Source organism: Schistocerca gregaria, chromosome 1, assembly GCF_023897955.1.
Source record: "Schistocerca gregaria isolate iqSchGreg1 chromosome 1, iqSchGreg1.2, whole genome shotgun sequence".
NCBI lineage: Eukaryota > Metazoa > Arthropoda > Insecta > Orthoptera > Acrididae > Schistocerca > Schistocerca gregaria.
The window spans coordinates 869,424,499-869,451,210 of NC_064920.1; the positions used below are offsets into that span (position 1 = coordinate 869,424,499).

General features: G+C 38.2%; 1 protein-coding gene across 3 annotated transcripts in view; it reads right to left on the bottom strand.

Annotated features, from left to right (window-relative positions):
- Positions 1-26,712, bottom strand: part of LOC126273200 (cGMP-dependent protein kinase, isozyme 1-like) — a 365,331-nt gene that overhangs the window by 232,977 nt on the left and 105,642 nt on the right. For all 3 annotated transcript variants that reach the window (XM_049976745.1, XM_049976753.1, XM_049976759.1), the window contains exon 3: positions 18,880-19,013. In XM_049976745.1, the coding sequence (XP_049832702.1) occupies positions 18,880-19,013 (134 nt within the window). The remainder of the gene's footprint in view (positions 1-18,879; positions 19,014-26,712) is intronic.

The following is a 26,712-nucleotide window of genomic DNA, read 5'->3' on the forward strand; positions in this document are numbered from 1 at the left end:
TATAGCATGCCACAGAGAAGGGAAGAAATAGATTGAGAACCAGGAAAAGACCTGAATGTGTTTTTTGAAACATTGAATAAGAAATTAGAGGAGATAGATTTACAAATGGGGAGTATAAAAGCTGAGATAGTTGGAGATACAGATTAAAAATGTAGAATAAAATTGGATGTATAAAAACTGAAATACTTGGAAATATAGATCCAAAATTGGAGAAAATGGAATCCAAGCTCGATGATAAGATAAGTGCAGTGAGTTTGATCAACTAGGTAGTAAATTCACTGAGAACAACAATAAAGTTGAAAATACAGTTAAAATGGTTGAGGGAGCTATTCTCAGAGTTAATGAGGTAGAAAAGTGATTGGTAGCCAAAGTGGAAACTGTGGAAGATCACCTTGTGAAGTGAACTGAGGCACAAGAAAAGAAATATATAAATTATGAAATACAAAAACAAATGCAGAGTTTAAATCAGTGAATGTAGGCATTGCTAATTGTTATAAAATATAGGTGAAAAGCTGGCAGGGGAAGTTAGTAACAGAGAGGAACAGATAAATGAGTCGAAGGAATCAATAAATAATGTAGCATCTACATCTACATCTACATCTACATCTACATCTACATCCATACTCCGCAAGCCACCTGACGGTGTGTGGCGGAGGGTACTCTGAGTGCCTCTATCAGTTCTCCCATCTATTCCAGTCTCGTATTGTACGTGGAAAGGATTGTCAGTATGCTTCTGTGTGGGCTCTAATATCTCTGATTTATCCTCATGGTCTCTTTGCGAGATATACGTAGGAGGGAGCAATATACTGCTTGACTCTTCGGTGAAGGTATGTTCTCGAAACTTTAATAAAAGCCTGTACCAAGCAACTGAGCGTCTCTCCTGCAGAGTCTTCCACTGGAGTTTATCTATAATCTCCATAACGCTTTTGCAATTACTAAATGATCCTGTTGCTCTCCGTTGGATCCTCTCTATCTCTTCTATCAACCCTATCTGGTACTGATCAAACAGTGTTGAGCAGTATTCAAGCAGTGGGCGAGCAAGCGTACTGTAACCTACTTCCTTTGTTTTCGGATTGCATTTCTTTGGTATTCTTCCAATGAATCTCAGTCTGGCATCTGCTTTACCAACGATCAACTTTATATGATCATTCCATTTTAAATCACTCTTAATGCGTTCTCCCAGATAATTTATGGAATTAACGGCTTCCAGTTGCTGATCTGCTATTTTGTTTATAAATGATAAGGGATCTATCTTTCTATGTATTCGCAGCACATAACACTTTTCTACATTGAGATTGAATTGCCATTCCCTGCACCGTGCATCAATTCGCTGCAGTTCCTCCTGCATTTCAGTACAATTTTCCATTGTTACAATCTCTCAATACACCATAGCATCATTTGCAAAAAGCCTCAGTGAACTTCTGATGTCATCCACAAGGTTATTTATGTATATTGTGAATAGCAACGGTTCTATGACACTCCCCTGTGGCACACTTGAAATCACTCTTACTTCGGAAGATTTCTCTCAATTGAGAATGACATGCTGCGTTCTGTTATCTAGGAACTCTTCAATCCAATTGGGGTAATGAAATTTAATGATGGAGCATCCCAGATGGCAAGGATTGAGTACCAACCAATCAGTGGAGAGATTAAGCACCATGCTGCTTGAAAAGATAATTTTGTTGCTAGGATAGAGTGAAATAGCTAAAATTAAATTTGTAAAACAGCAATTAGAAGGGGGAACCCAGACATGGAGTAATCAGCATGCAGAGCAGTTTGTTGGTTTCAGGACTTTTGAAGTGATGTTCTTAAATAAATATTGGACTCAAGATAAACAAATAAGATTATAAAATGAATTTTTGGGTCCGATTATGAGATTGGTAAAGAGTGCATGAGGGACTGTTATGCAAGAGAATTTAGTAAATTAAAACATTTGTATTATCCATTTGGGGTGCTTACAGAAATCTCTACATTAAAGAGGAGACTTACAGAATTACTGCAGTGGGAACTCATCCACAGCTCTACTGATTCTGTAGAAGAGTTTCTGGATTTCATAGAAAACATCAATAGGGCACTGTATTGCAGACTAAAATTTTATGAGCAGAGGAACAGTAACAGGAATCACGACAGAGGTAATTACAACAATAATAATTTCAATGGTAATCATAGAAATGGGAGAAAGGGGGGGGGGGGGTGATAGGAGTGGACAGTAGGAACTGGAGAGATATACAGTAAAGAGACAGTGGGAATTACAATGAAAGAAGGGAGAGTTTTGAACAGAGGAGAGAGAAAGTGAGGCAAGGACCAAGACTTAGGAGTGCATTGAGTACAAGGTTTCTGGACAGACTGACAGAAAACAAATGGGAGCCTCACCCTAGGTCAACAGGAGCCTAATGGATATGCAAAGAATAGAACCAGACATGTTTATAAGATGGAAGAGAATTGTATAGAGAAACAATGAACAGAGATTGCAATGCACAACATGGATGCAATATATGGGAATAGTTTAATAACTACAGTAATTGGAACAGGAGGAACAATATTAATAATACATGCAATATGGATAAATGTATCAATGATGATTTTAGCTATTATGTTGGGGAATTGTTTGGCGGTAATGAGATGGTTGAACTGGAAGTTAATGAAGAAAATAGAATGGGTTTAGCTTTAATGAAGATTACAGATAATTTTGAAACAGAGGCAGTTGCTCTGCCAGAAGTAGAATCATGTGTTGAGGTGGAAATGAGGGGCAAAGCAAATAATAATGAAATAATTTATAAACAGGTTATGTAATTTGACATGGAGATGAGCAATAAGGAAAGTTCTTCAGATATTAATGTATGTAAGCCTGCTCACAGTGGACCATGTGCTGTTACTGACAAATTTGATTTGTGCCTATACGAGTGGGTGCACATGGTGAAGCAGGAAGTAATGGTTTATGTTGTGTATGATAATGATGAATTAATGAGTCAATTTGAGGTTGACTGCAGTAATGAAAACGTTGAGTTTTGTTGATTTTGAATATTATTTAAAGGTAGTGCCTCATGAAATAATTAGGGCTAACACTTTCACTATTGCTGTGGCAGTCAAGGAAGGGCCAGAAAAAAGTAAATGCTTGACTGGAAGGTTATTGAGTTGGGCAGGAGTGATTACAATGAACCAATTGTTACAGTGAAAAAGAAAGATGGTTCTGTGAGGATTGTGTTAGATTCAAAGAAACTAAACAAAATAATTGTAAAAGAGAATGACCAACCAGAAAACATGAATAAAATTCTGCAAAATTTTAACAGTAAACAGCTCATTTCTAATGTAGATGTAACTTCTGATTTCTGGCTGGTGAGGTAAACTGAAGAGAGTAGGAAGTGGTTTACACCAGGGTTCTGTTCTAGACCCTCTGCTCTTCTTGGTTTTTATTAATGATTTTCCTAAACATCTAGCAAGTGTAGAATCAGTATTTTTTGCAGATGATTTTAGCCATTTTATCAAGGGAGTTAGTGAAGCTGACCTACAATAAAACATAATAGCAACAATTAATGAGGCAGCTGAATGGTTCAAGGACAATTACTTAATTGGAAATGACACAAAAACCACTTGCATGAATTTTAAGTACATAAGGAACAAAGTAAAAAAATAACATAATAGTAGAGATTAGGAAATGACTGATAGAACAAACTTCTTTTACAAAATTTTTAGGTGTATGGCTGGACAATAACTTAAAATGGGAAAAAATGTTGAACTATTGAATAAAAACTTAGCAAATACTGTTATATGTTAAGAAAACATAAAGAAAACTGGAATTTTTAAATAGTACTATATGCCTATTATTCTTACATACATAGTAATCTAAGATATGGAATTATATTTTGGGGAATACAGATTTCTCAAAAAGTTGTTTTAAACTCCAAAAGTGAGATATTTGTATTCTGAAGGGTGTTGCCTACAGAGGATTCTTTATAGAGTTGAAAATTTTGACCCTGACTAGTTTATTCATGTATGAATCAGTATGTTTCCTGCAGTCAAATCAAGAATTATTTTCTCTAAACAGTGAAGAACACAACTACCAAACCAGAAAAATACACGATTTCCATATAAACATACATTCAAAAGCCCTATACCAAAATAGTGTGACGTACCTACCAAAATAATGTTCAATGCCTTACCAAAATAAATAAAAACATACAAAACTTAAATATATTTAAAAAATAATTAAGAGACTACTATTAGGTCAGAGTTACTATAGCACTGATTTTTTTGTATAAACCTTTGTTTTTCAACTTGCATGTAAAAATAAGACAAAATATGTAAAGTGTAATTAAGAAAATGTTAAAAGTGTAATAAAAAATGGTATTTCCCTTAATGGATATTTTTTATAATTTTTGTGGAAACCCATTTTTTCATCTCGCATGTAACAACAAGGCAAAATATGTAAAGTGTAACTAAGAAAATGTTATTTCCCTTAATTGTTAAGAATATAAAACACTCTCTCTCTCTCTCTCTCTCTCTCTCTCTCTCTCCATATGACAATTCCTATATCATGTATATTATATAATGATGTATATTATATTATGTATATGATAAAAAGGATGATAATAAATTTAATTTAACTGAAAGTATACTGCTTTCTTATTTGAAGGCAGAACATATATGTTTAGAGTGATCCCATTTGAATTATGCATATCTTGGCTGTGTTCATCAGGGCACTGAATCATTGTTCTTGTGTGTGAGTTTTTGCTAAAACTTATTTTGTGCTTTATTGACATACTGATAACCAGCAACTTAACCTGAATTTGTCCAGGCAGAATTGTCATTCTTAGGCTACGTGTTAACTTCTAAGGGTGTAGTGCCTAACAAGGAGAAGATAAAAACTGTTGCTAAGAGCAAGAGACCAGCAAATGGGAAGCAACTGAATTCATTTATTGGACTGTGTACATTTTATTGGACATTCATCAGTGATTACAATATGAATTCACCAAATCTATGTAGGTTGTTAAAAAAGAATGTTACATGGAATTGGTCTGCTGAGTGTGATGTGGAATGTGAAGCAGCTCAGTTTATCGTAAAGTACTGTGCTATCTGGATATGTCATTGCCTTTTTACATTGAATCTGGCAGTTCAGATTATTGTGTAGGACCAATTCTGGTTCAGGAGAAAAGGATAAATGGAAAACTAGTGAGAAGCACTATAGTATTCACTAGTTGCATACTATCTAAGCATGAGCTAATGTATGGGATATCAGAAAAGAAATTATTGGTTGTGGTATTTGACTTCCAAAAATTTTGGATTTATCTGGAAGGCAGGGAGTTTGTTATCTTTACTGACTATAAAGCTTTGAGCTACCACTAAGAATGTAAACTGTTGAACAATAGGCTAAAGAGATGGGCTGTGATTCTGGATAGTTTAGATATTGTATTGACTATATAAAAGGGATAGACAACCATATGACAGATGCCTTGTCCCAGCTACCAGTCATTGAGAGAGAGTGTGAGGAAGAAATGGAGTCTAAGAAAGAGTTCCAAATAATGCACATAAAAGGTGTAGAGGAAGAGAAGGAGATGACAGCAATATGCAAAGATCTGCGCTGGCTCCAAAATGGGGATCCATCATTGAAATTCATAAAGGTTAGTTTTGGGTGTAAAGGATATGAAAAAATTAAATGGTATTATAAGATTTGTAAGGGTTTCTTAAAGCATTTATTAATGGTTCTGTCAACATTGGCAGTTATTTATTAGACAGCTAGTTTTGAATCCTTACAGGTTCATTTTCACGCCTGGTCCACTGAGGCTATAAAAACAGTACATAGTTGTCAGTGAACAGTGAATATAAGAATGGCATTACAATAAAAAGTTCAAATGTAATAGAAATTAATAATTTCAATACAAACAGACCTGCACTGATGATTACTGACCTTAATAACAAACACTGAGTGGCAACAAATGCTCCATAAATTTTGGCAGGATGAATGCCACAGTCCACACACATCCCTGTTGTGAAGTCAAAATGAAACATTAGGTCAACACAGCCAACAGCACCTCGAAACTTTCGTTGGCACTAGCATTGCACATCACGTACAAACACACATCACCAGCTCATAGGCATGTCATATTTTAAAATGGAAGTACAGGGTGTTTCAAAAATGACCGGTATATCTGAAATGGCAATACAAACTAAACGAGCAGCGATAGAAATACACTGTTTGTTGCAATATCTTTGGGACAACAGTACATTTTCAGGCAGACAAACTTTTGAAATTACAATAGTTACAATTTTCAACAACAGATGGCGCTGCGGTCTGGGAAACTCTATAGTACGATATTTTCCACATATCCACCATACATAACAATAATATGGCGTAGTCTCTGAATGAAATTACCCGAAACCTTTGACAACGTGTCTGGCGGAATGGCTTCACATGCAGATGAGATGTACTGCTTCAGCTGTTCAATTGTTTCTGGATTCTGGCGGTACTCCTGGTCTTTCAAGTGTCGCCAGAGAAAGAAGTCACAGGGGTTCATGTCTGGCGAATAGGGAGGCCAATCCACGCCGCCTCCTGTATGTTTTGGATAGCCCAAAGCAATCACACGATCATCGAAATATTCATTCAGGAAATTAAAGACATCGGCCGTGCGATGTGACCGGGCACCATCTTGCATAAACCACGAGGTGTTCACAGTGTCGTCTAAGGCAGTTTGTACTGCCACAAATTCATGAAGAATGTCCAGATAGCGTGATGCAGTAATCGTTTTGGATCTGAAAAATGGGCCAATGATTCCCTTGGAAGAAATGACGGCCCAGACCAGTACTTTTGAGGATGCAGGGATGATGGGACTGCAACATGGGGCTTTTCGGTTCACCATATGCGCCAGTTCTGTTTATTGCCGAAGCTGTCCAGGTAAAAATAAGCTTCATCAGTAAACCAAATACTGCCCACATGCATATGCCGTCATCAATCCCGTGCACTATATCGTTAGCGAATGTCTCTCGTGCAGCAATGGTAGCGGCACTGAGGGGTTGCCGCGTTTGAATTTTGTATGGATAGAGGTGTAAACTCTGGCGCATGAGACGATATGTGGACGTTGGCGTCATTTGGACCGGAGCTGCAACACGGCGAACGGAAACCCGAGGCCGCTGTTGGATCACCTGCTACACTAGCTGCGGGTTGCCCTCTGTGGTTGCCGTACGTAGTCGCCCTACCTTTCCAGCAAGTTCATCCGTCACGTTCCCAGTCCGTTGAAATTTTTCAAACAGATCCTTTATTGTATCGCTTTTCGGTCCTTTGGTTACATTAAACCTCCGTTGAAAACTTCTTCTTGTTGTAAACAACACAGTGTTCTAGGCGGTGGAATTCCAACACCAGAAAAATCCTCTGTTCTAAGGTATAAACCATGTTGTCCACAGCACACTTGCACGTTGTGAACAGCACACGCTTACAGCAGAAAGACGACGTACAGAATGGCGCACCCACAGACTGCGTTGTCTTCTATATCTTTCACATCACTTGCAGCGCCATCTGTTGTTGAAAATTGTAACTACTGTAATTTCAAAAGTTTGTCCGCCTGAAAATGTACTGTTGTCCCAAGCATATTGCAACAAACGGTGTATTTCTATCGCTGGTCGTTTAGTTTTTATTGCCGTTTCAAATACACCGGTCATTTTTGAAACACCCTGTATGTCTAAGCACCTTTATTGAACCTAACATCAATATAGTGAATGAAAACAACCACTGTAGAGGTATTACACAAATATAAATACTTGTGTGACATTAACTGTCACATATTTGAACAGAAGACAAGCATTTCATGTTCAAGTGTGTGCCCAAGGCCACTAGGCACATTGAGTTAAAACAGAGAGCATCAGCACATCTTTAGTAACCAGTCACATCTAATATAAATGACAATGAAACATGTCACATTTGTTGCTCCATTGCAAATTTTGTGTTGTACATACAGATGGTTGTCTTTCAGAAGTCTACATACATTTAGTTTACGTACATACAACATTTAAAAGCAATACAATAGTTTGTTGGACCAGTAAGCTGTACATAGTTAAACTAAATGTATGTAGACTTCTGTAAAACAACCAGCTGTAAATATGACACAAAATCTATAACGGAGCAACAACTGTGATTTGTTTCATTGTACTTTACATATTACATGTGACTGGTTAATAAAGGTACTGCAAAGTCCCCTTGGCCGTGGATATGCACTTCAACATAAAATGCTTATCTTCTGGTCAAATATGTGATGGGTAGATGTCATGCTAGTATTTGTTATAGTCATCCACTGTACTGATGTTATGTTTAATAAAGGTGCTTAGATGCAACCCATCTTTAAAATGCAACATGCCCATTGGCTGAGGATGTGCACTTTTACATGAGGTGCAACAGTATGCATGACCAAAAGTTTGCTGGTGCCATTGGCTATGTTGACTTCCAATTTGATTTTCACTTGGTAACAGGCATGTGTGGATTGAAGCATTCATCCTGCAAACATTTATATGGCATGTGTTGCAACTCAGTGTTTATTATTAAGATTGGGCACTGTCAGTGCGCGATTGTAGAAATCCTTGAGAAGAAGTTTTTGAGAAGAGTATAAAGACAGTAACCAGCATGCACACATTTGCTTACAGTTTCATGTATGAAAACTTATTTATATTGTAGTAGGCTTACACCTAATAATCATCACATTAATTGATGTTGTCTCATCATTTCACAAAAATTGACTCGTTCAATATCAATATCATGAAGCTCAAGTCAATAACTAACAATTGTACATTATGAGGCAACAAATTTCAGTTCTGTATTTATTTCAAACATCTTAATTGCTGTTTTGATGCAATTTGTACTTTTTTGGTCCATAAATCACCTGTAGGAAAGGACAGTTCAACATAGTGATCTTGCAGATTATGTAAGATTCCATGGCGACAAAAATTATATGGATTAGCCTGGTGATGTGTGACACAGTCATAGAAAATGTAACACTATTTTTGAAGCAATATAGTGTCAACCCCTCACGGAATTTAATGAAAAAATTAATACATTTTGTACAAAAAGAGGGAGTATAGAATTCAGCTGAATTAAATTTATGAATTTTCCCATAAGTCCTAGAGGTGCCAGAACTTCTTTACCCTAATTGCCTTCAAATGAGCGAGCGTCTTAAAAATTAATTTTTATTATAATGTTAGTAATACTTAAATTGGAAAAGATTGGTCAAAAAATTGTAATTTATATGTAGATGATATCTTATACATGATCAAATGTTTGTTTTGTATTTTGAGTTTTTGTTTGAGGTACTCCTTGGGTGGTGTGTGATGGATTGAGTTAGACAACAGAAATGCCTATGTCCCAGCAGCAACTACGTAGAGCTACCAGTGGCATACAGAGTGCTGGCAAGGAGGACCGGAGAGTGCTGCAGCCCCTGTACTTCAATGAACATGCAAGATAACAATTTTAATGGAAAAAATAAGTAATGTAAAACTATTAGTAAGTATGAGCTTAGCTACAGCCCAAATCTGATTTTTATACTCTAATTTTTGTAATAAAAGTTGAGTGACATTTGAAAACAGAAGAATCAGTTTTTGTGTAAAAGTCAGGAAATAAGAAAACACAGAATTTTTATTATTAAAATATGTTTTTACTGCTGAAAAGGTTGGAAAGTGAAGCTACAGAAACAAAATAAAAAGTAGGGGAAGTGTGACTTTGATGGACATTACATGGTTGATGGTTTGAACAATTCAGAAATGAGAAAAGACTTACTGAAAAGCAAATACTCACTATTTTAATTATGACCCCAATGCTCAGAATCGCCTTTCAATAGGCATTACAGTCATTTCATTTCTACAGTATGTTAACATAGCTAGTGAGTTAGTTACATGTTTCACACATCATTTGAATGATTCTTCTTTCAGATTGATGTGGAATGGGTCAATTCATAGGATATATACATAACATTAGTGTTAACATTAATGAACACATTCTTTTTTTGTCCTACTCATGCAAGTAAACTTAAAAACATAATTTTACAATGTTCTATTTTTATTTAGTTTTGCAATTTTCTGTTGCTGTGCAAGATTAAGTTGTATCACTAGGAATTCTTTCAGGATGCAGTAGTATTTTTAAAAAAGGTAACACTTGACTCTCACTTAAATATTTCTATACCTTTCTTTGAGTTTGCACTCTATGGTAAACTTTCTTACAGACTTTTCTCCTTTTTTCTAGAAGTTCTTTATCTCTCAATGTCTTATATGTCTGCTGATTATATAGATCATGCATGCTCTTTATTTTGTAGGAACCAAAAATTTCATTTTTAAAATCATTGTGGTTCCTTCCAACTAATATTTTGCAATGAATATGTGGGGACATAGAACCACTGGCTGTGCCCCCAATTATATTGCTGCCCTAACACAGCAAGAACACCTGTATCTTTGGCAGATCAGTCCTCTGTAATACAAGCTCTATGCTAAATGCATTGTGTATATGTTGCGGGAATAAAAGTATTCATGGTAAGTGATGGGAGTGCAAGTGATTATTTATCTTAATAATTACTATGCCTGTGCCCCACTACCTACAGTGGCGACCCCATTATGCCGTGGAACACCCAGTTACACTCACACTGGCACTCTGCCAATCACTGTGGGATACAAACTCCACACCATGCAGAATATGCCCAATGACAGTGCTGCATCACCTGGCATCACTACAGATAATTTACTTGGTCTTATCGCCAATTTGCAGATGATATAAGCAGTGCAACTCTGGTTATTGAACAGCCAACAATGTTCCTACTGTTGCAACAACAGCCCAACCAGGGCATCTTTACCTCTTGGCAAATGGACTAACACACTAAATCACAAATTGAATATGATGTTATCAGTGAATGTGGTGAGATGAAGCCTACCACTCCCTTAATTAACTGTGGTACATCAACAATGACCATACATGGTGAACAATGGCCACCTGCCGCCGTCTACTCCTCCCACCTAACCAGTCCTACTTAAATACCAATCAGTGACACTGTTAAAGAACTACACTGCACTCATTTTCAATCTAATAGCTCAGGGTGTAATGAGATTCCATGTGCAATGTACCAAATTATGGACGCTGTAGTGTATCGCAATTGTTGACAAGCAATCCATACCATAAGTGACCACCTTCCACTGCACAGAACCGATATTTATGGGTTTTGTGGACAAATTCATCCTACAAGGGACCATCATGTGCCAGACCATGTTTTTCCATGGCCTACATCTGAACTTTACGTTCTGTGCAATACCATACAATACCTGGATGACGTCACACTCATTACGGCCGGGTCACAACTCGCGTCACACCAACAACAGCCATGCCACACTCCAGACCATGCCTGCCACATGACGTCACTCAACAAGCAGGCACACCACAACTACCTGCAATTGTATAGGGTTTTCAGACCTTGCAACCACAGCATATCAATACGGCGATCCTGGCTGCAACTACGGCTTATGCATCACTGGAACACGAGGAGTACCTAAAACAGATGCCACACTGGGTGACCTACACCGATGCACCATCCACTACAATTGCCACCAACCAGGACTCGTCCAATGCCCCATATTACTCGTGACCCCACTATGATGCCGTCCTCCAAAATGACAATGTGCCAGCCATGAGATCAGTGCCGGGTCGTGTGCCAAATGGTCATGACACCCACATTACCGACATACCTACCATGACTCCACACCACAATACCACATGCCACCTCTATCAGTGCCAACAGACAGTGTTCACAAACTCACAACATGTACTCCACATTATTACAAAAACTTCATACTGGTCCCAGCCCCTCATCACCAGGCAGATTACCACTGGCCACACAGCAAGTTACCTCTGCAGCCGCTACAAGTTGATTCTCAGAAATTATGGTTCATGTTCTGCAAGTCTGTGATGCAGTCAGCCAGAATCACAGATGATCACAACAAGTTTTTGGTCCTTTTGAACCATCACCACACTGAAACTGATCTTACCAACAACCACCTACTGTACGCACCAACCACTGACAGATATGAGACAGTGAAGACACTCATACTACAGCGCCTCTCGTGTTCACCTGATCAACTCCACCTAGCCACTGCTGACATTGCTGGGTAACGATACCCCATCAGCACTCTGCCACAAGTTATGCCTCCAAACTGACAGAAACCTCTTACCAGATCATGCTCTCTGGTCACTATGGCTTCTCAAACTGCCTGAAAATGTACAGACAGCCATGCTAATTCATGAGAACAAACTGCTGGAAGCCTGGTTATGCCTTGCTGACTGGATGCTTGCCCTTGCAAAATATCATGCCTTGATAAACACTTGCATTGGCTCCAGTGCTGATGCCAACTCAAGTTGCATCTAAAGCCAGCCCGGGCTACACTCACTGTGCAGCGCCCAGCCACCAACAGTCACTGAGCTGCTCTGAACTCACCCGAGCCCTTCCACGCCATGCCTACAGCAGCCTCACAAGACTCCAATGCAGCAAGGCATGAACAAACAGATGCCACAATGAACCCAGGCACCTCATTTGTAGTAGAATGTAAACAACCACTTGCTGCATTCATGCCCAGCCATCGACCCATGCCTAAGCATCACAACAACTCACCTGGCCAGGACGCTGCACCAATTTGGCCGCACCGCCCCTGCTGATTCCATGCCCACTTCAGAGCCAAAGTGCACTGCTGTCATCCACCCTACAGCTACCCAAGCTAGTATAGTGGCCTGATACAGGTGCTTCAGGTTGCAACCCTGCTTCAGGCCACCTCTTTACGAAACATGACAACACTAATCACATTCTGTGTCTACATTCTAATGGTGTGAGGCTCTTTGTCTATGACAATCTTCTTTGAGCGTACTCCCTAGTCAACATAGACACTGACATTACCACACTGCCAACTCAGCTGGCATCTGAAATTGATACAAGTACATCTTGTCAGCCATAGGCAGGACATCTTGGTGGGTGGAGGCTGCACCTCTCACTGATATCTTGGCTGACACCATCACCTGAGCTTTCATCACGCCATGGATTGCAGCACTTTGGCTGCCAAGAGACCGTGACATCTGACCAGGGCTGGCAGTTCAATTTGACACTGTTCTCCGAGCTCTGCTGCCTCTTTGCGTGCCACCGGTTCTACACAATGGCCTACCATCCTCAATCCTCAGTCCAATGGCGTTTTGGAATGGTGGCACCACACCTTCAAGACAGTGCTCTTATGCCATGACCAGAAGAGGACCAAGGCCCTCCCCTGGGTGCTGCTGGGCATATTAGCTACCTATAAATAAGATCTGGATGCCTCGCTGGCAGAGGTGATCTATGGGGAACCGATCACCATCCCAGCAGAGTCTGCATCCAAACCACCATGCACTTCTACCTGCCAGATCTAGTAAAATGTGTCAGGGACCACATCCACCTTGTAACATCCCACTGTCACCCCACCACACCAAACTGTCCATCTTTATACACAAAGTGCTCCAATCATGTACACACATCATGCTCAGTACTGACACTGCCAAACCTGCACTCCACCCTGCATACAGTGGCCTGTACGAGGTGTTGAAACGAGGAACAAACACTGTTGATATCTTGCAAGCTAAAAAAACGACAACAGTGTCACTAAACCACATAAAACTGGCATGAACTTTAGTGGATACACCCAGTGTTTACCCTCCACTGGCCCCAGTTCCAGGTACCTCAAGCCAATTTACAGTCAGCCTAGACTACCCCCAGATGGCATTTCCATAATGCTGCACGACTCACTACTCATGGTTGGGGCCAACTTTGGCAATAGATAGTTGGGCTATAGCATGGTCTCGAGGTCATTAGAACACTCCATCTCCCTTCTGCCTACGATCAACACAGCTGGTCTGCAATCCACTTTTTCTGTGGACAGCTAGCTGCTCATGCCAGCCACAGAGCACTTCATAACAATGACTGACACTCTGGACACCACAGCCAGTAGACAGACAGCTGCAACAACACCAGATGACACACCACCAGCCACCAACACCTCAATGGACACTGCCACCACCCCATCGGCCCTGCTGATGTCATCATGGGCCAGCCAATCTTTACCGCCACCCATGCACCTGGTGGACTACAATATGTTGAACCTTGCCATCAGAAGCAGGACCAGCATCATGATTTACACCAGTCATCATGCTCCACTCCTATTGACAGGGGTGGGGGATGGGTGGAGGGGGGGGGGGGGGGGGAATTGCTCTGTCGGGACATAGAACCACTGACTCTACTCCCAATTATATCTCTGCCCTACCACAGTACGAAGAACTGTATCTTAGGCAGATCAATTCTCTGTAGTACGTGCTCTATGCTAAATGCATTGTGTATATGTTACAAGAATAAGAGCATTCATAGTAAGTAACAGGACTGCAAGTGATAATTTATCATCATAATTACTATGCCTGCTCCCCACTACCTACGAATAAAACTAATTGCAGGGTATACACAGAAGGAAATGGAATAACTTTCAGTTTTTTGTATAAAGGTTCACATTAGATTTCTGATGTTACATGTTATAGGGCTCTTACAAGTCCCTGATGTACTAAGAAACTGCATTTTCTAGAGGATAAAATTCCACATAATGTCAAACCATATTGCTAGACTACTTCTGCTTGTGTTAAGTATATATTGTGTACAATGTTCATTGATATACACCTTGAATTTTCAAAATATGTTACCCTTCTCAACTTCGCTATGGAAATATTTAGTACACTTTCTTGTAGCAGTACATTGGTGACATAAGCTAATTTAATCTACACCATCAGCCATTAAGACTGTGACATATGTCAGATTGACACAAAGTGCATTACACATTTGCATAGTCAAATGATTGGATAGAAGTTTCTAATGCAAGCAGTCACAGCCACTAAACTTCATAATGAATGGAAGTAAAATGAAAAGCAAAACAGCTATCACTGGGAATTTGTTTGTAGTCACAACTGGTTTCGGTACATTAAAATAGCATCCTCAGGTGAAAAGTGTCACATTAGCAAACCAATGTGACCTCAACATTTGTTGTCAAAAATCAAACCATGATGAGAGGGAGTCATCAAAATAAATAAAATAGGACATCAGTGCAAATAGCATAGTGACGCTCCTGTGGTCATTGCAAGAATACAGAGGGAAGGTGATCAGGTGCTATCTTTCATTGTGTTTTAATTTTAATAGACAGCAGTGTTTTTATGGCAAAATATGGTGCATCTAAGCCATTTATAAGAGCAGAAAGAGTAAAGGCCCTAAAACTGAGACTTGTTGGATGCACTATTTTAGATTTTGTTCTTTAGGTTAGTAGGGGCATATATTACTCTCATCTTCATACATAATTTCAACTGTCTGTTTCCTATTCTGCTTATATTCTGAAATGCCAAAGAAACTGATATATGCATGTTTGCAAATACAGAGATATGTAAACAGGCAGAATATGGCACTGTCGTTGGCAATGTCTGGGGCAGTTGTTAGATCAGTTACTGCTGCTACAATAGCAGGTGATCAAGATTTAAGCGAGTTTGAATGTGGTGTTATAGTCAGTGTATGAACAATGGGACACTGTATCTCCAAAGCAGTGATGAAGAGGGGATTTTTCCATATGACCATTACACGAGTGTATCATGAGTATTAGGAATCCAGTACATCAAATCTCTGACATCGCTGTGGCTGGAAAAACATACTGCAAGACTGGGACCAACGTTGACTGAAGACAATAGATCAGTGTGACAGAAGTGTAACACTTCCACAAATTGCTGCAGATTTCAATACTAGGTCATCAACAAGTGTCAGTCCACAAACCATCATTGAAATGGGCTTTTGGAGTTGAAGGGCCACTCATGTACCCTTGATCATTGCACAACACAAAGCTTTATGCCTCACCTGGGTCCATCTACACTGACATTGGACTGTTGATGACTGGAAACATGTTGCCTGGATGGACAAGTCTCATTTCAAATTGTATCAAGCAGATGGATGTGTATGGGTATGGAGATGACCTCATGAATCCATGGAGCCTGAGCATCACAGGGGACTGTTCAAGCTGCTGGAGGCTCTGTAATGGTGTGGGGCATGTGCCATTGGAGTGATATGGGACCACTGAGTAGTCTAAATAGGACTCTGACAGGTGACATGTACATAAGCACCCTGTCTGGTCACCTGTATCCATTCATGCCCATTGTGTATTTCGACAGACTAGTCCAATTCATGCAGGACAATGCAACACCACACATGTCCAGAATTGCTACAAAGTATCTCCAGGAACACTCTTCTGAGTTTAAATGCTTCTGCTGGCCACCAGACTCCCCAGACATGACATTGTTGAGTATATCTGGGATGCCTTGCGACATGCTGTTCAGAAGAGACCTCCACCCTCTCCTACTCTTATAGGCTTATGGACAGCACTTCAAGATTCATGGTGTCAGTTCCCTGCAAACTACCTCAGACATTAGTCGAGACCCTGCCACATTGTGTTGTGGCACTTCTGTGTGCTCCCAAAGGCCCTACATGATATTAGCCAGGTGTAGCAGTTTCTTTGGTTCTTCAGTGTATATGGACTTTAATGCTAGTCCATCAGCTCCTCAGATTCTCTAGTGGATACATGATACATTAATCTATAACCTCAAAAGATTCTTGAAAGTGAAGGTATATTGACACAATATGCTCTTTCTAATCTATTGCTGTTAAAGTGTCACTTAAAAACAAGAAAAGAAGACTCTGTGTGGAAGCCATGCTAGTTTCTTGAAATGAAGTAAACTTTTTTATGAAACTCATACATCTAATTTTGAAATATTTTTCTACTGCTTTGGAAGAATCTCATATGGGTTTCAGTTTATATCTTAACACTTATGTTCTCCATCATTTCTCGAATGGAGGCATCTTTTTGTTTTAATTTTTGTGGAAATATACAGTCTTTCATTGAACTATTGCATATATCCATAAGAGAATTTTTATTTGAGTTTTTTTTCTAAGAATCTGGATATGAAAACAGACTTAATAATTGGTCTATTACAAGGACTGTCAGTAATAAAAGGGTTTTAGATTTACTATACACTGTTTCCATAATCCACATTAAGTCAGTCTCTCTCTCTCTCTCTCTCTCTCTCTCTCTCTCTCTCTCTCTGTGTGTGTGTGTGTGTGTGTGTGTGTGTGTGTGTGTGCGAGCATGCGTGTGTGCAGGTGTGTGTGTGTGTGTGTCCTACAATCAAATATTACCCATGAGTTTTAGAGAAGCTTAATGTTCTGATGCTCTCACTGTTTTTCTTTTTTAGTCTCTATCCTTAGAACATTTCACATAGCTTTCATTTTGCTTATGTTCTTATATAATTATACAATATCTTTTTTTGTTTTTTTTTTTTTCGTTTTAGGTATAATTTTCTTATACTAGCCAGAAAATTACATTGTACGTATTTTTCATGAGGAAATCATTTCCCATGTGAAGATATTTTGTTCTATATTTACATGTAGTTATTTTTGCGTGTGTTGTAATTATTTTCTCATTTTTTTTAGACAAAGCACTTTGCAAAATAATCAGAAAAAATATTTATACAATTTTCACAGTTCTCATTTTTTCCACATGCACAAGTATTTTACCAAGTAACTCTTTACCAGTAACAATACAAAACAATTTATGATTTAGTCACTGCAACAATCAGTATTGGTTGAGAAACACATGTTTGAGTGTAGCTTATTTTCTTCTTGAGACAGATTTTCTGAGCTGTGTGATCACCAAATCCAGTATTCAATAATTCTGGAGTAGAGCACATGCTTGTATATATAAAAATTTGATCAGTTATATAAGCTAATGGATTTGTGTCAAGTTTCCATCATTTATTTTATGAAGATATCTGCCTATTGTTATCCTGTTATTTTTATGTTTGTTTTCATTATTTATAATTGTTTTGGAGAAATAACAAATAACAACAACAAAACAAAAGATCAAAAAAGCATCATATCTCTCATTTGTGTTTCCACATGTATCAATATCTTTCAAAGTCTGTTCTCCCAAAAAATGAAAGAAAAAAGTTTTGGTCTCTGTAACATCTACTAGTGATTGAGAAACATATTTGAGCATTGCACATTTGCCATTATGAAACTGATATTGTGAGCTGTGTGATAACAAAAGTCAGTGTTCAATATTTCTCTAGTAACACTCATGCTTGTATATGTACAGATTTGGTCAGGGTGATTAATAGTTGATTTTGTGACACATGTCTCTGGCAGTACCATGGCTTTTACTTTAAAAGTAGACAAAACATTCAGAAAATAACCTTTCTGTCTAGAGTCTATTCCAAAATTGATGAAATCACTGCCTACAAATGATATTTTTGTGTGTTTACACTAATTTAAATATATGGACTTGAGTGTTGTAATTGAATGCTGTCAGTCCTTTTCTTTAATTCAGCATTTTTTTTAAATTCTTTAAATCAGTCCCTGACACCTGTAGATCTTGCTTCTTAACTATTTCTTCAGTCTGATGTGTGTATAGAAAAAATTATTTTACCTGTCACAATATATAGTTGTTACCCTGCTTTGATCACTTTATATATCTCATTGACACCATTTATGTTTTCATTTCCCATAATCTACTTCTACACAGCTTTCTATAAAGTCTCCCTCTGTTCAGAAACCCACTCACAAACCCCCTTCATGGGACCACCATTGGATAAAGCAGTTACTGTTGCCTGCTATGGAGCTAATTTTCTCTTTGTATGTTCACTAAATTTACATTTTTTCCACCCAGGGTTCTCCTCAAAGTGTTTGGCTTAGAATGGATGACACCTGTTTAATGGATACTGTTTTGTACATGCTGATGTCTTGTTGACAAGATGGCACAGTTTGTGTTCAGATAATATAATGTGCTTACTCAAGATCTTTACTGATGTGTGGTGTTTTGATGTCCTTAGCCTTATCTGCATCAGGAATGGGGTCAGCTAGTACTCCTCCTTTGGGTCCATTATTTGAAGTTCTTCTTATAGCTGGTTGTCGAGCTGATGCCTCCTAAAAGTGAATAGGAAAGATTAATGGCGCAGAACTTTCAATGACAGAGATATGAATATGAACAGTAATATGTGAAACAATGAGAATGAATAGATAAGATACAACTCAACAGATAGTAATTAATGAAAAAATACACATATTTAAACAGTGAATTATTGACTTTTTTTAAATTTGTGTACTTAAACGGCAAGGAATAAAGAGATTAATAAGAGGTTACGGCAAAGATGCGAAACAAAGTGCATCCAACTTATCATTCACTCTTTGTTTTACATATTGTTGATCAACAATATACGGCATTATTTTTAAAGAGTTATCTCCAGCAATATGAATTTAAAGTGAATTATAACAAATCAGAAAATTGTTACCATGAACAAAATGGAGAAAACTCTTTTAGTAATGCCATACAGAAATGTTTGCTTTCTTTACTAAATGGCCAATACATAACTCAATAAATAATTTCTTTTGAAGAGCACAAAAGTTATGAATAGTGTGCTTATTGCTACTGCAGATTTTCTAAGGCACAGAATAAAATTTCATTTAGTAGCTATATTATTTTAACTGCACTGCTGATTTGCTCGTGCTATTCAAAACTACTTACTGAAACCAAAATTATTAAACTAGCTCCATTCTCTAACAGAATGATATATTCCATGTAAATCAACTTGTACTTCAAAAAATCAACATCTACTTCAAAAACATCTTCTGTGAAACCCCCATGCATGGTTTTCCCACTTGACATACTGAAACCCATTGACAAGACTTTCAGGAAGACACTGTATTCCTTGACTACCAAAAGCACTGGACACAGTATCACAGTATCACAAGCATGGTCCTACAAGGTATAACATTAAACTTGTGACTGTGCTCAGAATTTTTAGGTATGGAGGATAAAGCATTTTATCTCAAATTGAGGGTCATTGAGATAAGTAGAAATAACTTAAGGCATACCCCAGGGAAGTGTATTAGGACTCCTGCTGTTTGAGTTGTATATCAATTAACTGACAGACTGTTCACAGTAACCTCTTTTTTTATTTTTATTTTTTTTATTAATTTTTTTAGATGACTATATTATCGGTAATTAAATATAATCTGAAAATGTCTGCATAATCATCCATGCAGATCTTAATCATATTGTCAGGTGGTCCAGAGATTGAGATGTTCCTTCAAGTGTACAGAAATGTATAACTGTGTACCTTACAAAACACAAAAATTAGTTACAATTAAAGCAATACAAAGAAATGAATACCCTTAGCTGCAAACGGGTATTTACATACGTCAACAGGGATCGTTGAAAGTGTGTGCCCTGACTGGGGCTCGAACACGGGATCTCCTGCTTACATGGCAGACACTCTATCCATCTGAGCCACCGAGGACACAGGGGATACCCCCCCCCCCCCCCCCGCCACCCACACACACCGCAACCCCCCCCCCCCCCCCCCCCCCTCCTGCCCCTGCCCATTACACTCATTACTCGCAAATTTACCGATTCCTATAAGAGTTCTGGCATTGTTTGTGTATCAGCACAGAAGACGGTCAAATGGCCGGTGAGCCTTAACTATATACATGAAGATGGTATCTGTTATTTTGGACATGTCCAAAAGAACAGACTTTGCCCGTTTGTCTAGTGTCAGAGTGGATATGTACTCAGGTGAGAAAATACTCAACAAACTCCCTTCTAGTATAACAGAAGAAATCAGGAAGCCATCCAATTCATAAGAAAATTTTTCAAAATTCCTTACTAGCAACTTTTCTTATAAATTTTATAAATATCTACATTCAGGGATTGATAAGTTCTGTTAGGTACATGGCAAGTAGCAATGATTATTATAAATCCACATGACATGTGTAAATGTGCTGTAAATGGTGTTCCAAAATTTGTAAATCTGGCAAACAGAGTTTCATTTATGAATGGTTTATACACAGGATATAAACTATTTAGTAACATAATGAATTGCAAAGAGTTTTTATAAAAAATATGTATCTTTAAAAAATACCATGAAATAGCACTTTACAGTAAACCTGCAAACATTTTTCCTTTTATTGCAACATTTCCTCCCAAAAAGGAAATCAGTCAAATAAACAAACAAAAACTTACTGCTTTTCTTCCTGCCAGACAGTCTCTGCATGTAGCATGTTAAACCAAAATCATTCACGTTAAGATGACCCTACTTTGGAATAATTATTTGTTGAAATGGCTCTTTGAGATAGCTATCAACATTAATTAATCTGAACTGTGATGGTATCTGTATTGACTGGAATACATAATTGATCTGCTGGAAGTCTTAAGTACAGGAGTCACTTGGCTACCAACATTTAAATCCTAGTCTAGCCTTTAAATAAGTTAGAGATTTCAATGAAAACTACTAAATACATTTAGTGTCCAGAAAAAACTGTTATTTGGTTTGACTCAAAAATGTCACTGGTCATAAAAGATCTTGAACCAAGTACTGAATAAAAGTTTCTCTTGTAATTCACGGAGCGTGGAATGTTCATTCCGCACAGAATAACACTCAATAGTAGTTGCTTTCTTAGTTTGCCTGTGCAACACACTGACGAGGATCTCATGGAGCTTAAACTAAATAATCCAGTAGCCTTAATTCCTGGAGACTCCATGACACTGCAGCTAAAGTCTTCTTGAGCTATCAAAACTTGAAAGATGCACAGAAAGGCAAGGTCCATCTGCAGACTACGGTGTTTGATGTAGCTCATTCCTCATTGGCCTGGTTACTGATATCAGAAAGAACAAAATCTTGAAATTAGAATAGGATAGAATAGAATATTTTTATTTGTCTTTCACCATTTTTCATACAACTGGCCTTGTCAAAGTTTACAATGGAGTACATTTAATAAATACTTACATACACAGACTACAGTGTGCTATGTACCTCATTCCCCATTGGTCTGGTTACTTATAACAGAAAGAACAAAATCTTGAAATTAGAATGGGATAGAATAGAATATTTTTATTCATCTTTAATTATTTTTCATACAACTGGCCTCCTCAAAGTTTACAATGGAGTACAGTTAATAAACACTTACACACACAGAATTATTTAGCTTATTTAAGAATTGAAAACATTTCTTTATCACTTATTAAAAGCTTATATTATAATGAGTATTTCCTAGGAATTCTTCAATTATACAGAATTCACTCCATTTTAACCAATTTTGCAATACACTCTTGAATTTATTAAATGGGGCTGTACGAGCTGAGTATGGTAACTAATTGAAAAATTCTATGCCCAAATGTTTATAGTTATTATGGACAACAGCAAGTCCTGAGAAAGGAAAATCCAACAAGCGACAATTTCTGGTATTGTGTGTGCGTACATCACATCTCGAGCTGAATTTGTCCAGATATGGCTATGCTGGTGGAACATTTCTTAGTTTTCAAAGCCAGACTGAATCCAGGCTCTCGTCAGTAATCAGTCAATTTGGAATCCAACTTCCAGGCAGCATTCTATTCTGCCTTTAATATCACACAAACATTTGATTAATGAAAAAATCTGACCTTAAATAACTTTGTATTTATTGCACAATACTCAACAATTAAACAATTTTTGTTTTCTGCACTTAATAATGTATAGTGCTTAAGAAAACTTTGGATAAATCAGTAATCAAATATGTCAACAGTAAGAATCTATTAATTGCCTAGCTGACAACAGATGTCTGTCTTTGATTAATGCCAGGGGAAACACACGCACACACACACACACACACACACACACACACACACACACACACACACACACACAAAACACACAGAGTGTCATGGAACTTACGGCCTCTTGCAGGTATTTGCTGCTCAGTAACTTGTTGTTGTTGTTGTTGTTGTTGTGGTCTTCAGTCCTGAGACTGGTTTGATGCAGCTCTCCATCCTACTATACCCTGTGCAAGCTGCTTCATCTCCCAGTACTTACTGCAACCTATACCCTTCTGAATCTGCTTCGTCTATTCATCTCTTGGTCTCCCTCTACAATTTTTACCCTCCACGCTGCCCTCCAATACTAAATCGGTAATCCCTTGATGCCTTAATGCATGTCCTACCAACTGATCCCTTCTTCTAGTCAAGTTGTGCCACCAACTTCTCTTCTCCCCAATCCTATTCAATACATCCTCATTAGTTATGTGATCTACCCATCTAATCTTCAGCATTCTTCTGTAGCACCACATTTCGAAAGCTTCTATTATCTTCTTGTCCAAACTATTTATCGTCCATGTTTCACTTTCATATATGGCTACCCTCCATACAAGTACTTTCAGAAATGACTTCCTGACACTTAAATCTATACTCGATGTTAACAAATTTCTGTTCTTCAGAAACACTTTCCTTCCCATTGCTAGTCTACATTTTATATCCTCTCTACTTCGACCATCATCAGTTATTTTGCTCCCCAAATAGCAAAACTCCTTTACTACTTTAAGTGTCTCAGTTCCTAATCAAATTCCCTCAGCATCACCTGACTTAATTCGACTACATTCCATTATCCTCATTTTGCTTTTGTTGATGGCCATCTTATACCCTCCTTTCAAGACACTATCCATTCCATTCAACTGCTCTTCCATGTCCTTTGCTGTCTCTGACAGAACTACAATGTCATCGGCGAACCTCAAAGTTTTTATTTCTTCTCCCTGGATTTTAATACCTACTTCAAATTTTTCTTTTGTTTCCTTCACTGCTTGCTCAATATACAGATTGAATAACATTGGGGAGAGACTACAACCCTGTCTCAATCCCTTCCTAACCACTGCTTCCCTTTCATGCACCTCCAGTCTTATAACTGCCATCTGGTTTCTGTACAAACTGTAAATAGCCTTTTGCTCCCTGTATTATACCCCTGCCACCTCATTGACTTATATATATTAAAAATTGTTCCATGACAATATTATGAAAAGGACAGGTTGCTGCTCACCCTACAGAGGAGATGTTGAGTCACAGACAGGAACAACAAGAAGACTGCTAAGCATGTGAGATATCAGCCAAAAGGCCTTCTTGTAAAGTAGACAACATATACATATTCATGCAAGCACAACTCACTCAGATATGACCACTGTCTCTGGACACAGAGGGGAGTGTGTCCTCATCGACAATCCAGAGCCTGAAGATGTCATCAGTGAATCTGAATCAAGTAAGGGGTTTTTGATTCTGAGTGGTTAGGAAGCCTTCCTCTAGATGGTCTATGAATAGGATGGCATAGGACGGGGCCATGCTGCTGCCATACCACAGATTTGTTTGCAGGTAATGCATTCAAAGGTGAAGTAATTATGGGTGAGGATACAGTCAGTCATAGTGACCAGGAAGGAGGTTGTAGGTTTGGAGTCAGTCAGGTAATGAGTAACGTAGTGTTCAGTAGCAGCAATGCCAAGGGCATGAGGGATGTTAGTGTAAAGGGAGGCATCATCAATAGTTCCCTAATTGTTGCAGCACATAAGGCACTGTAATGCTGTACAATATTAAATGTATTGCTTTGGCTCATAGCCTAAATTGTGCTTTTTTACAAGAATAACATAACTTAATTTGAAAGCTATGCAGGTCTTTTTTCTGTCATTACAAATGGTCTACTACAAAGTGACTTAATCAAAAGATCAGGCAACTAATTCTTCCCATGTACATGCACCAGCATAATTTAGCAGTTCAGAAACTTTTCATGAACACATAAAAATCAGATCTCTATATGTGCTGAATGTTGATGATATTAATTTTTTTTTGTCAGTTTTAATACAATGGCACAATGTAAAGGGTTGTAAATTGTTTTGGTATTTCAACTAATTCATTTTGTGAGCAATACAACACAATTAATTGTTCAGCTCCTTCATTTGCTCAAATACTTTCTGGCTCAGTTATAATTGTAGCTACTACCTTCTGCAGTTGACTTGTCCATGATATTTCCCCATCAGAGCACTTTACCACAATGCCAGTTGTTGAATATTTTGTCCATTTTTACCCATAAAACTCAGCATAAATGTAAATTTTCAAATCTTCCACTCTATCACAAATAATAACACAATTTAGTCTTCATTTCAGATACCAGAACATGTGTGTCACTCCATTCCAGTCCTCAGTAGTTAGTCTTTCCATAGTTTGAGCAGCTTTATTCACTGAAAAAGTTTTGTCTAGATCATTTTGCTGCTGAAAGACACATATGTCATCCAATTGTCTCATGATAAGGGATGAAGGACGAAATTGATTCATTTTCATCACTCTTTTCTTATCCAATGGGAATGTGATCATAATGAATTATATCATTCTAAATAATTTCAGTACTTGATTCCTGAATTTATCTTGACTTATCATAATCACTCCATCTCCATTCTGCTTTCTTTTTATGTCACAGATACTGTTATAGGTACCTGTTATTATATCAAATCCATGTTGTGAAGTTTTCAGAAAATCAGCAGTTCCTTTCTTGTCATTGTCAACAGTTAGGCCATCGCCATAAATTTCTGTGTAAAGTATGTTTAAATTGTGTTTGTTATAAAACAGAAAAAGATCTGCAGCACTATGAAGTCCAATTATTTTATGGTGTGTCTCTCACTTGTGAAATTCTTGGGCATCCACCTGAATCACAAATTCTCCACAACATTTCAGCAAAGAGACTCATTCCATTTGCAGGTGGCCCCTCATGACTGCTGTTTCACCCTTGTCATATGAATTGCCATTACCCTCCACCAACCAGTTCCTACCACTATTTGTGCAACCACCATAGTGGTGGTCAGGGTGGCAGCAACCAGCACTATCTTTTTTAATTAGATGAATGCATGGTGCCCATTCTTTTGGACATGTCCAATATGTCCAAAAGAACAGACACTACACATTCATACAATTGATTCACCTTGATGGGCAATGAATTCATCACCTTCAGCATGGATGCACTATCACATTCGACCTCCTGTGGGAACCTGAAAGTAGTGAGCATGGAGGACATGGATGGCGACTGTGGATATGTGGTGCTAAATGGGAATGTGTTTCAGCCAAGAAGCATGCTGAGATAGTCCGCGCAGTTGTGGGTCAGCCGACATGCATGCCGAGATAGTCTGCACAATTATAGGTCGGCCGAGAGGCATGCCGAGACTGTCCATGCAGTTGTAATACATGCTGTGTCCAGATGGTGCAGTGGTTAACCCAACTGCCCAGTAAATAGGAGACCCCAGGTTTGAATCCCAGTCCAGCATACATTTTCACTTGTCACCACTGATTGCGCACAAAGGTCCAATGCTGCTGCCATCAATAGTTCCTTCCTTTTCGTTTCCTTTCTGTACTCTCCACCTTCAATTTATGTAATATTTTTTAATTAGATCATCTTCAATCCTAATTTTAATGGCCTCCTTAATCACACCAGGAGGAGGAATATTGCTTAAATACCTTGATTTTGATGTAATCCACAATATGGCCAGTTTTTATACTATGGTCAACAAGGCTGATTTGGTGTATCTTTGTGTGTGTGTGTGTGTGTGTGTGTGTGTGTGTGTGTGTGTCATATGAAAATTAGTAGGAATGTGTTTATCCCAACCATACTCATGATCATCCGTGGAGACTACCTCACATCCCTTGAAATAATGTAAAATAATTGAAATGTTGTAAAGTTAAAAAACAAGTAATGTAAGAGAAACTCTACAATTAGTACACAGGGAACTACCTGCCAATCACTTACAAGTATTTTGGATGAGCCAGCCACCTTAATTACACATTAAAAAACTC